General features: G+C 47.5%; 1 protein-coding gene across 1 annotated transcript in view; it reads right to left on the reverse strand.

Moving 5' to 3' along the window:
• The window catches only part of STAT2 (signal transducer and activator of transcription 2), a 129,030-nt gene that overhangs the window by 28,341 nt on the left and 87,278 nt on the right, over nt 1-13,411 (reverse strand). The window contains exon 17 of the mRNA XM_073552239.1: nt 1,803-1,938. Coding sequence (XP_073408340.1) covers nt 1,803-1,938 — 136 coding nt within the window. The remainder of the gene's footprint in view (nt 1-1,802; nt 1,939-13,411) is intronic.

The raw sequence follows: 13,411 nt of genomic DNA on the forward strand, positions 1-13,411 counted from the left end.
CAGAACGGGGACATATACACAAGGATTGGGGACCATGTAAACCAAGATGGGGACATATATACCAGGAAGTGGGCATACATACCAGGATGGAGACCATGTGGACCATACATACCAGGATGGGGACCATATATACCAGCATTGGAACATATATACCAGGATGCGGACACATTCACCAGGATGATGGGCATATATACCAGGATGGGGGACATTTTACTACATAATGAAGGGGGCAATTCATGTCTTTATAGAATTTAGAACAATACAGGGGCCCATACATCTGACCAAAGTGTGTGTGTGTGGGGGGAGGGCAGGTCCAAATTTCACACTGGGGCCCATCGGACTCCAGTTACACCACTGCAAAAACATATCATACAATCACAGCAAGAACACAAGGTGGTGCAAGTGACAGAATCTAACCTTTCTGCTGTGCCTTCTGGGCTTCCAGGAACAACTATCTCTGCCAGCAGCTCCCTGGTTTTGGTGGGCTCCCACTGAGACGATAATGTATTAGATGTGACCTGCAGTCCCATGTAACTCCACAGCTAATACAGTGATACTTTTGTGAGTACTTATAGCAGTGATAGCTCCTCTGGATCACACTGCTGCTGGTTCTGCTTGTGCTGCTGTTTTGGGCTGGTGGGACTAGTAAGGCAGAATCAGTGAGAGATGAGAGTAGACTATATCTATTACTGATAATGACAGACTGCTACAAACACAGATCTTCATTTTTGCAGTTTTGCACTAGATCAAGTGTAAATCACAAGTTAATCACATATCATGTGAACATCCTCACCATGCACCTCAAAAATCATAGATCTTAAACTTTGTGATGCTATATTTGGCAATTTTCTATGTGGGCATTTTTCAGGGAACCGATTGTGTTACATGGCCGTCATTAGACATTAATCTGCATTACATTTCTACTGCAATTATTTTAAGTAAATGAATGTGAGCGTACGTGTACTAAAAACATCATGTTTATTTCTTGAAAGTTTTGCTTAGCAGCAATAGATCATTGTAATGAAATGGATGTACCAGCAAGGTCTAAAGCACCATTTCATCATATTTTTTTACTTTACCACTGGATTGAAGCAAATAAACTGAGTTACCTGCCTCTAGTATTATACTTATCAGCCACCAACTTCATCTGCTATCCGCGCCGCTCCAGTCGGCCTCATGCAGACTGTGACCTGTCCATCCAGTTTGCTACACAACCTGGAAGTCACAACTCAATGTAAGTTTATGAGAGCCAGAACAAGGCTCTAAAACTTACACTGAGCGCTTCTGACCGTTACACCTCTGACTTCCGGTCAGTCAGAAATTGTGGTCACAAGGAGGAAGAACGGGACTGGAGTGGCGCCGGAAAAATCAGAAGATGGCGGCTGGTAAGTATAGCACTAGAATCAAAGAACTTAAATTAGTGGCACCACTCCAGAGCTGAAATTAAAAAAAATGCTGGAGTGGTGCTTTAATTTATATGATTAGAAGTTCTATCAGAATGATATGCCTACATTTTCCAACAGTCAGACCAAGGAAAACAGCTTACTGTCACAGGAGTTGCCACATGGAAGAAGGCTCTGCTAGTCTGATATCCCCCTTTAATTATACTGACTTGTCTCTCCTCCAAACAGGGAGCAACTCTAACAAATAGTCGCCATTGTATGAAAATAGACGGCACACTGTATTTCCGAATTGTCGGAACAGGTCTGATAAACCGAAGAAGAAATACCCCCTAGGTGAAGTCACCAACAACATTATAGGGGATAAGCCAGCATGAGCGTAAAATAAAATGAAAGCCATACCACAGAGCTTCTTCCCCAGCATTTGCAGCTGGTCGGTGTTCAGACCACGATTTGTGCAGCAGGAGAACTGCCAACTAAGAGCATCTGCTAACAGAATCCAAGGAGCATCAGGAGGATTCAAGAAAAAACGCACATCCTAAAAAGAAAAAAAAAACGCTCACACAAATCAACAGAGCCCATTATTTAGCTTTACGATACAAGTGGCTAATAATTCCTTTTGGGGACTACAGTAGATTTAAAGGGGTAATCTCAAGTTTTTAAGGTATACTCCATCTCTGCGATAGGAGCTAGACCCCCAACGATCGGGAAGTTGACTACTGGAAGCTCCACCAATCAACATTACTGGGGCTCTGTTAATAGAGTAGGTGGTCCATTAATTCTTATGGGAGTGCCAAAGACCAGCTCAAAGCAGCATTCGGATATCACCAGGGGCCTCATGAAGAATTTAGAAAGCGACAATTCGCATGATCGACCAATACACCATTCAGATAAAGCTTTTCAGAGCCCCTGTTGTCTGGATCCATGGGGTCCCAGAGGTTGTAACCCCAGAAATTAGTAAGTTATCCTCTATTTAGTGGATGACTTCCAAACTTGAGATTACCCTTTTTAATATATGTGCAACTATACGATTCAAATAACGAGGCAATCAAACCGTTCAATTATCTTTTAAGCTAACCCTCCCCCCAATTTCACTAGTTTTAGGGGTTGTCCATTTGGAATAATCCTGTTAGTGTCTCCCACCTAAAGAAGATGATGATAATGTGCACTGCTGTTTGTAGGGGGGGGATCAGGCAACAATGTTTCTGTATCACCCACAAAGGGGAAGGCGAGTGCATAGTGTTCACCGAAATCAATGGGTAATGCACATACAATGCAGGAGCTCCCATTGGTGATCAGCAGATGAGGGGAATCTATTCCTTTCTTAGGCCAAGTTCACACCAGGGCTGTGGAGTCGGTAAGCCACAGTTGCGACTCCGACTCCGACTCCTGGATTTTATCAGGCTCCGACTGACTCCGGCTCCGACTCCGACTCCTTCATAAATGGCCAATTCATAACAACAAATTTACTGTTGTAAAATATTAAACATCGTGCTTATTTAGTTTCTCACCATCATATAAGTAATCAGACCACTTAGAGCAAAAACTACATTTATTAGAATACAATTAGAATATAGCAAATAACTTTTATAAACTTTTCTAAACTGTAAGTAAATATGCAATAAACACTTTTATGCAGTTAATAAGAAGAAATCTATAAATTTGTCCTCAGAAAAAGTATTGCCTCTGTCAGATCCTCCTTCATGGATGCCCTCAAATCTGATCTAATTATTTTGAGAGCAGAGAACAACCTCTCTACACTAACTTGTGTTGATGGCAAAGCAGTAACCACTCGGGCAACATCTCTGACAATGTCAGGATACAGAGAAATCGCTTGTTGCACTGTTATTTTTGATGAACGGTCAAATATCTCAATTTCTTTTAGTGCACATGAAAAATTCTGCTGAAATGTACTGGCTGTGTTCCTTGATGGGGATGACTCTTCTTCTATGCGGGAACGCTTTGCACGGTCCTTGTGATCCAAATATTTTTCGAAATTAAATTCTTCATCAGTTGATGATGAGGGTGAAGATGTGGCAGGACGACCAAATTCTTCTTGTTCCTCCTGACTGTTCTGCAACCCTTTCATCCTTACTGCTATTTCAAACAGAGCTTCTTTTCCTTTACTTAGCTGTTGATCATCTAGAAGAATCCGATGCATTGGGTCTACATAAACAGCTGCCAAAAGAATGTTATTTTGTAATAGTAGCTCCTCTCTCCGTTTCATTGATGTAGCAATGCCACTTGCAATTAACCCTCCTCTTTGGGACAGGCGAAACATCAGGTTCTTCCACTCCTTTAAGAAAATACCTGGAGTTAAGTCCTCTGCTTGTAATTTTTTAGTCACTGTAAATGGGTGCTCTAGCAATTTTTCCAGCTCAGTCACCTGATTCCACTGACTTTCATTTAGCGTCAGTTGAGGGTTAGCCATGTCTACAAGAAAGGTTTTCAGTTCAACCAAGCGCTGAATCATTAAGTAAGTACTGCCCCATCGTGTGGCTTGATCAATAATTGCCCCTTTTCCAGCACGTCTCTTCAAAATTGAGTCAACTTTAGGGGTTCTGGCAACAGTAGCCAATTTTCTCACCTTGCCAATCAGTGCAGCAGCATGTCCTTCTTGCAGACTGTCTCTTATAGCCAGCTGTAGCGTATGCACAACACAGCGCATGTGATGAATGAAAGAACATATTGACACAGTTTCAACAAGATCATCTAAACTATCATGTTGCTGTTCATCTGAAGCAACTTCAGTTTGCTCCTCAGTTACAATACTGTGTTCCTCTATTTCAAACATTTCTGTGTCTGTGGACCCAGAATGTTCTTCTAGCTGCTGGTCATCATCATTACTCTCATTCATTAGCTTAATAGTAGCTTAATAGTACTTATCATATTTGAAGCATTGTCAGTTACGACAGAAAGAACTTGCTCTTTTTTAAGTTCATAGTCTTGCAGAACCTTTTCCACCAAGACCTGGAGAAACTCACTGGTGTGATGAGCTTTGGTGTCTTTTACTGCCAACTACTGGTAACTATTTACTGGTAACTATTTCATTTTTGTCACAAACAAATCGGACATTGATGGCAAAATAGTTCACTCTGTGACGTGTGCAGGCATCCATTTTAAGAAACAGAAAGCGTCCCTTGAGAGTTTTTTTAAGTTCTTCCTTTTGTTTAAAAGCTTCTTCGATTACTAATTTTCTAATACTCTCTCTCTCCATAGAAACACCAAGCTTGCAGGCCATTTCCCCATTCAGACACATAAAAGCTGGTCGTGAAAATAATGAAATAGGCACACTATCCTTTACAACAAGCTCTATGATCTGTTTTTTAAATGTATCTACTTTCATTGTCACAGTAACTTTGTCACTGACAAAATATCTTGCAACTGATGGCTGCAAAGTTCTCTGCTCCTTTGTTTGGCTGGAAGAACTGGGCACTGGTTCATTGGTTTGGATGCAGTCTTTCTCATCCACTGCTTTCAGTACTTCTGGATGAAAGCGCTGTAAATGTCTCTTTAGATTAGAAGCTCTGGTAGGAGCATTTTTATCTTTGCCTGAATATGCACTCATCTTGGCTTCACAGCATTTGTTTTCGTCTGGATCATTTGTCATACACTGACAGACATAATGTTTTCTATCTTGAGTGATGGTGAAATGTTCAAATACAGCTGATTTATTGTGATGCTTCTTTGACATTCTCAGGTTTTTAATTCTGCATTCACAATCCAAATGACAATTGTTTTTCCTAAAAACAATTGTACAAAATTATTGCCAGGTCGTACAACTGATATAGTGGTCAGTAATACTGTTATTATTCCTCATGTACTCACAGTTAACTGATGCAAAGTTTGTTGAAAGGATAATACTTCTTACAGTCTTCCTCTTCTGAGTAGCAGGCAGCTGTGAGATGCTTGGAAGACGCACACCTAGTATGATCTAGTCTAGAGGAGGAGCTTTACTACTAAGAATTTGCAACACATTTTCACTTTCAGTTTCATACATTGTAAGTAGGGGGGTTGGGGCAGCATGAGGTTAACCAAGTATAAGATTAGATAAGGGCAGTGGAGAACAGTGACACACAAGAAGTAAGAAATGTCTCTATCTCCAGCAGAACTGCTTATCACTGTTGTTCATAGTTTGATAGAACATATATATTTGAGTAACATTTATAAAATTCATATGAAAGTTCAATTATGAAATATTAATACATTTTTTTTAAAGCTGGAGTCGGTACATTTCTACCGACTCCAACCAAAACTAACTCCGACTCCGACTCCACGACTCCGACTCCACAGCCCTGGTTCACACTAGGCGTTTTTGCAGCTTTCTTTAATGCTTTTGTTTAAGCAAAAATTGTGTTTTACAGTGTATGAGATTTCAGAAATCTCATGCACACACATTGGTTTTTTTTCATCACCAGTATCTTGTGCTTTGCATGTCTTTTTGCACAATGGAGCATGTCACTTCTTTCAGCGTTTTTCACTCATTGAAATGAATGGTTGGTGAAAAAGCACACCAAAAACGCAGGTATCAGTTTGTGCTGCGTTTTTTGTGCAAAAACCTGATTCTATGGAATAGGACTTTTTTTAAAACACTAAACATTATCAGCGTGCACAAGAGACAAATCTAGCATGCAAAAACCACAGCAAAAAATGTAAGAAAAAAACAAGGAAAACTTTTTTTTCTGCAACTTCTTTCCTGTCAAAAGATCAAGTTTTGCTGCACAAGAGAAAAATGCTGAAAAAACGCCTTGTGTGAACTTCCCTTTAGAAAAGGTCTTACTATCTGGATAAGGAAGTTTGGTTTGGCTAAAAAAATAGTAGCAACATGAATAAAAATCCTGTACATATAGTAAACAGGAGAAAAAAACAAATAAGTGGTTTGTAAGGTGGTGCACATGATATGGAGTCGAATCCCAACTCTTGCAATACTTCAGCTATATGACATACTTCCCAGGGCGTTTAGTCACAGAATGTGAGATTCCGCATCTCAAAGTGGACCTATCGCTAATATGATCATCATTTAGGTTAATCGTACATGTAAAAAAAAAAAAAAAAAACGAGACTGGTTTTTAAAATACCGTATATGTCATTACAAAAGTAAAGCCATAATATGAGTAAAACATGGATTTTTGTGAGTACTCACCGTAAAATCCTTTTCTCAGAGACGTTCATTGGGGGACACAGATACTGTGGGTGTATGCTACCGCCATCTGGAGGCTGACATTAGGCAAACAACACAAGGTTAGCTCCTCCCCCGCCGCATACACCCTCGCCCTGATTGCGGGCGGAAACCAGTTTAGTGTAAAAGCAGTATGAGAACAATAACAATCAGCCTTAATGCAGAAAACAAGATGTCTGGCAAAGAAAATCACCCTGACATTCACAAAAGAAATACATATTAATTAAATAAACAAGAGCCAACTTGGCTAACAGGGTGGGTGCTGTGTCCCCCAATGAGCGTCTCGGAGAAAAGGATTTTACGGTGAGTACTCACAAAAATCCATGTTTCTCCTTCGTCTCATTGGGGGACACAGATACTGTGGGATGTCCAAAAGCAGTCCCTGGGTGGGAAATTGACTCACCGATCCAAGCTACATGCACCTCTTGTTTAAAGGTGCGCTACCGCTACTTGGAGAATCCTTTTACTCAGGCTCGCATCCGCCGAGGCCTGAGTATGGATATTGTAATGTTTGGCAAATGTGTGCAGGCTGGACCAGGTCGCTGCTTTGCATACCTGTTCCACCGAGGCCTGATGCCAAAGCGCCCAAGAGGCGCCCATTGCCCGAGTGCGCCCTGATCCCTGATGGAACCGGCGCTCCTCTGATGCGATAGGCCTCCTGAATAGTTAAACGGATCCATCTGGCTATGGTCGCTTTGGAGGCCGCGAGTCGGGGAGGACGAACAGCGTATCCGTCTGTCGGAAGGGTGCCGTCCGCGACACGTACCTCCTGAGTGCTCTCACCAGGTCTAACGTGTGAAGAGCTTTTTCCACGCAATGCACCGGTGCCGGACAGAACGAGGGCAAGACAATATCCTCATTGATGTGGAAGGAGGACACCACCTTCGGAAGAAAGGGGGGAGCTGGTCTAAGCACCACCTTATCCTTGTGGAAAGCTAGAAAAGGTGCTCGGCAAGACAGCATCGCCAACTCCGACACTCGCCTCACGGAGGTAAAGGTTACCAAAAACACCATCTTCCAAGAGAGGAATGATAAAGAAATATCCTGTAGCGGCTCAAAAGGAGCTTCTTGCAGGACACTCAGGACCAGGTTAAGGTCCCAGGTGCCCATTGGCGCCTTATAGGGAGGTACTAAATGAGAGACTCCCTGGATGAAAGTCTTCACCTGCATATTAGTAGCAATCTTCCGCTGGAAAAGGACGGACAACGCGGAAATCTGTCTCCTAAGGGAGCTCGGGGCTAGTCCCGCGTCTAGGCCTGATTGGAGAAAAGCCAAGATGTTGGTAATAGAGAATGTCAGGGGCGAAAACCCCCGCTCTCGGCACCAAGCGAAGAAAATCTTCCAGGTGTGATGGTAGATTCTCGTCGAGGTAGATTTCCTGGCGCTAATCATTGTAGCGACCACTTCACACTCGAACCCCACCTGTGTTAGAATCCAAGATTCAACGGCCATGTCGTCAAACACAGGGCCCCTAAGTTCGGGTGGAAGATCGGTCCCTGGAACAGTAGATCTGGGCTTTCTGGCAGTCGCCATGGGACATCGGTGAGTAGCTGCACAAGATCTGCGTACCACGCCCGCCGGGGCCAGTCTGGTGCCAGCAGAATCGCTGGAACCCCTTCCGTTTTGATCTTCCTGACGACCCTCGGAAGTAATGGCAACAGGGGGAACAAGTATGGAAGGCAAAACTGGTTCAATGGTAGAACCAACGCATCCACCTTGAACGCTCGTGGGTCCCGTGACCGAGCGACGTACATGGGCACCTTGGCGTTCCTTCTGGATGCCATCAGATCCACGTCTGGAGTTCCCCATCGTTGGCAAATCTGCTGGAAGACCTTGGGGTGCAGGGCCCATTCCCCCGCCACGACCTCCTGCCGGCGGAGGAAGTCTGCTGCCTAATTTTCTACGCCTGGGATGTGGACTGCCGATAATACCGACTGGTTCTTCTCGGCCCACTGAAGCATGTATCCTATCTCGCGCATGGCTGCCCTGCTGCCCTGCTGCGCGTGCCCCCTTGATGATTTACATAAGCCATAAGTCTGACTGAATCCGAATGGGCCGTCCTGCGAGGAAGTGCTGAAAGTGTTGCAGCGCCCGCCGGACCGCTCGTATTTCCAACAAGTTGATCGGGAGGCATGCCTCCTGTTGTGACCATTGGCCCTGAGCCGTGTGGTGGCGAAAAACTTCTCCCCAGCCCAGGAGGCTGGCATAGGTCGTGACCACTAGCCAATGCTCTGGGGGAAAAGGTTTCCCCTGAAGAAGGGAGGATCTGACCGTCCTCCATCCCAGTGACTGCCTGACCTGAAAGGACAGCCGGCACTGCCGATCGAGCGAAAACGGGTTTCTGTCCAAAGCTGCCAAAAGGGCGTGCTGTAGTGGGCGAAGATGAAACTGGGCAAACGGAATTGCTTCTATTGCTGCCACCATCCTCCCTAGCATCCTCATCCCAAAGTGAATGGTGTGAGGGACTGGCTGCTGAAGCTTCTGGACTCCTTGCTGGAGCGCTAGGGCTTTGTCTTGAGGGAGAATTACCGACCCTCGGGAGGTGTCGAAGATCATCCCTAGAAAGGAAATCCTCTGGGCTGGGACGAGGGATGACTTTTTCCTGTTGACTAACCACCCTAAGCGGGAGAGCGTATCCAGCGTAATGCCGACATTCTCCTCGCATGCCCGAAAAGAGGGGCCCTTCACCAAGAGGTCGTCTAAGTAGGGCAAGATGACTATGCCCCGAGAGTGTAAGACGGCCATCACGACTGCCATTACCTTTGTGAACACTCTGGGGGCGGTGGCTAACCTGAAGGGCAGCGCTGCAAACTGGAAGTGTTGGCCATTGATGACGAATCGAAGGAACCTTTGATGCGGCGGGAAAATGGGGGCGTGTAGGTAGGCATCCTGGATGTCGACCGAGGCTAAGTACTCTCCCTGCACCATGGCCGAGATAACTGAACGGAGAAACTCCATCCTGAAATGTTTGACCCTGATGAATCTGTTCAGGAGCTTCAGGTCCAAAACCAGCCTGACTGTCCCATCCTTTTTGGGGACTGCGAACAGGTTGGAATAAAAACCCTGAGCCCTCTCGTGCTCTGGTACGGGAACTATAACCCCGTTGTACTGGAGTGAATCAATGGCCCCCAGCAACGCCTTTGAGCGGGACTTCATCTTGGGAAGTCGGGACAGAAAAAACAATCTTGGGGGATACCTGATAAACTCTATCTTGTACCCCGAAGACACCAGTTCTGCCACCCATGAGTCGTGTGCTACGTCGACCCAGACATGGCGAAAGAAAAGCAGGCGGCCGCCTACCCTGCTGATGTCGCCTACAACGTGCTCCGAGTCATTTGGCTGAGGATTTCTGAGGCCTGGTTCCTGTCGACCTGGGCTGGCGCGCGCGCATCCTCCTCAATGGATTGGGTCTATATGGGACCTGTCGCTCCCTATCTTGGTTAGAGCGACTTGGGCCGGCCGAACTGGCGGCTGTCGACCATCCAGTGTTGCGAAAGGCCCGAAACCGTGCTGGGGCCTGGCGAAAAGGATGTTTAACTTTCTGCTGTGGGAGGAAGCTGCTTTTTCCCCCTGTTGTGTCGGAGATGAGCTGATCCAACTTCTCCCCGAACAGGCGGCCTCCCTGATAGGGTAAGGAAGCCAAAGACTTCTTAGAGATAAGATCTTTGCGAGCCGATTCTAACCAAAGGGCTCTCCTAATAGCTACCATGTTAGCGGCTGCAGATGCCGCACAATTGGCCGCATCCAAGGAAGCATTGATCAAGTAGTCTCCAGCCATAGCAATTTGAGTTGCGACCTCTGACACCTCCGCCGGTAGGTCTCTATCTTGCAAGGCCCTATTCAATGATTCTAACCATGACATCATGGCCTTGGCTACCCACGTCGCCGCAAACGAGGGGGCGAGCGCTGACCCTGATGCCTCAAAAACTGATCGAGCCAAGCTCTCTATGAGCCTATCAGTGGGGTCCTTAATGGACGAGCCACTCGGTACTGACAATCGAGACTTCGAGGCCAGGCGCGACACTGGTGGATCCACCACTGGTGATTCCATCCATTTTTTACGGAGATCCGGGGCAAATGGATATCTTGCCTCTATAGTCTTTTGGCCTGAAAAGCGCCTATCTGGGCGTTCTCTGTGACGCTGCACTATGTCCTCAAATTCTGGGTGAGTACCAAACACTCTGTGAGGACGCCTGGCCTGCTTAAAGGCCACTTTATGGCTAGACGCCAAAGCATCCTCCACCCCCAGGGTTTGATTGACAGCTTCAATGAGGCTGTCCACTGTCTCTCGACACCCCGGGGTATCTAGGCCCAGCGGTCTGTCTGAGTCACAATCCGAACTGTGCCTGCTCCCGACCCTTGGAGAGGGAGAGCGATGCTGAACTCCCGGATGCCGAGGCACCGGATAGATGGAGAGACCTCGTGTGGGCCCGTTTCCTTCGCACTTGCCTGGCATGAGAGCGGCTCCTGCAGGCCAAAGGTTCTTGTGAGGTGGAGGACCCCTCCCCGATAAGCGAGCCACTATCCTTGCCTCCATTCGGGGCGTGAAGAGACTCGATCGCCCTTGTAAGCGATGCCATAGATTGGGATAATGATAGAGCCCATTCTGGGGGATTTTTCTCCCTGGACTCCGCTGCCGGGGGGGCTCCTGGGCACGTTCGGAGTTGCAGGCCTCGCACAACTCGTTGCTCTGCACTCGCAGGAACGCAGCCCTACAGGAGATGCATGCAGCATAGAGGAAAGTGTGCACCTTCCCTTTCCCGGCCATATTGCATCTGCAAGGTGCTTTGTCTCACTGTTTTTCTTCTTTTTTTTTTTTTTTTATATAGAGAGGGGGGGGGCACCCCTTGAGTCTCTAGTGGCTGCACTTACCCGCTCTTGTGTCCCCCTCAAGTGCCACCGCTCCTGCGCTCCTCTGTGGGGCAAGCCGACCACTTTAGCGGTTGCGGCCTGCCCTGATTTGAAGCCGGGGCCTCAATTTATCCGGCGCCTGCCCAGGCTCCCAGGGGCGGACCGCCTGAAGTGACGCTGCGTGGACGGGGGCGGGACTTCCGCCCCAGCCTAGCTCCGGCCGAAGTCGCAGGCTAAATTTTTAGCATCCGCCCGCGGGGGGCGGCAACGGCCGGCGGCGCTCCACTGCACCCTCCGCCTTTCTGTAATCCTCACCAGCGTTACCTACAGGAGGAACGGGACGGGGGAGGGATTTGCCAGTCCTACTCTCCCTGCGATTCTAGGCCTGCCAGCACACCGCTGCTCCATTCGCATCTCCCTGCTGCCCAGGAGCCCTCACGCACGGCCTAGCAGGAATGCGCTGCGCAATGCGCAGAGCCCACCCACGCCCTGTACCTTCATCCGGGACGCCAACAGGTATGAAAAAACCACCGGGGAGGCGGGGGTGGTGGGGGGATCCAGGACGGTGCAGGTACCCTGACTCCATCCAGCTTCCAGGGCCGAGAAGAGGGACCGTCCGCCGCCTTGCAGCACCTCCGTCTAGCGTTGGTGGAGCAGTGGGGGCCGCTCGGACCGTCTTGTGCCTCTGTACAGCCCATGGTTTTCATACCTAGGGGTGGTCAGGGCTAGGTCCGGCATCATGTCCCACATCGCGGAAGAGGATACGTGGAGGGCCATTCGTGCTCGTGCACGTGCTCGCCCGTTGATGGTTTGGGGAAATCGGACCCTTTCAATAGGATCCGTTGCCCCTGTCTCATCTTCATAGAAAAGATAAAGGAAAGAAAAAAACAAACTAAAATAAAAAATTCTGGGGAAACTGCCCAGATTTGTCCCACGGTGCGGGAAAGGATACGTGGAGACGATACTCGACACGTGCTCGCCCGTTGATGGATTGGGGAAATCGGACCCTTTCAATAGGATCCGTTGCCCGTCTAATCTTCATGGAAAAAAAGTCTGGAGAAAAAAGACCAGACGTGTGCCTCCATAGACACTAAGCAAAAAACTGGTTTCCGCCCACAATCAAGGCGAGGGAGTTTGCCTAGTGTCAGCCTCCAGATGGCGGTAGCATACACCCACAGTATCTGTGTCCCCCAATGAGACAAAGGAGAAACAGATTTTTAATGGCACAATCTCTTTATGTAAATGAGCCGACCCTGGGCAAAGTCACCTGGAGGAATTCACACGATTACCAATCATCCTCCGGTCTGGCAACGTCACTTTCCAATGATGCATAGAGTCATGAGGAAGCGCGTTACCGTGGAATTTTTAATTACTACACCTAAGAAACATGATTTCTATTGATCAGCGGTGCAGAGATGGGCGCAGTGTGACGGCGCAGTGCCCGCCCCGGCACAGATGATCCAGTGGACGGGTGTCATCCTTGAGTGCTGCTCCTCACTGCCCAGCTCTCCCATGCACTCAGCAAAGCCGCAGGCTGCGTTCACTGCTGCACTGACACCTAGCAATCTCATACTGTCTACTCTGCTCCCACTGATATCAGCATCAGCACCCCTTACACCGCCTCCCCCATAGATGGTAGCGCTGATGGTGATATTAGGAGGAGGGAATCTGGCAAGAGCTGATCACAGTGTGAGGAGAAGGAAAGGATCGTAGCTGTGACTAGTAGTGCAGTCTGCCCATACTGAGGATCTATGGAGAGGCAGGTGCACAGGCCGGCGCTGTGTACCCTTCTGCACTGATCACCTTATCTGGAATCAGCCAGTGCTGAGCTGGGGAGATGTGCTTCCAAATGTCTTACAATCCTGTTAGAAGAGGTGGAGCTTAATTTGTAAGTGGGCGGAGTTTGTGTGAGCCTTGGACCTGCTATCTTCAATGTAAAGAAGTGTGTGTATGAGCCTTCCCTGCAGAGCAATCAGGTCAT

This window comes from Dendrobates tinctorius, unplaced genomic scaffold (genome assembly GCF_039654945.1).
Source record: "Dendrobates tinctorius isolate UK_male_01 unplaced genomic scaffold, ASM3965494v1 ptg000187l, whole genome shotgun sequence".
NCBI lineage: Eukaryota > Metazoa > Chordata > Amphibia > Anura > Dendrobatidae > Dendrobates > Dendrobates tinctorius.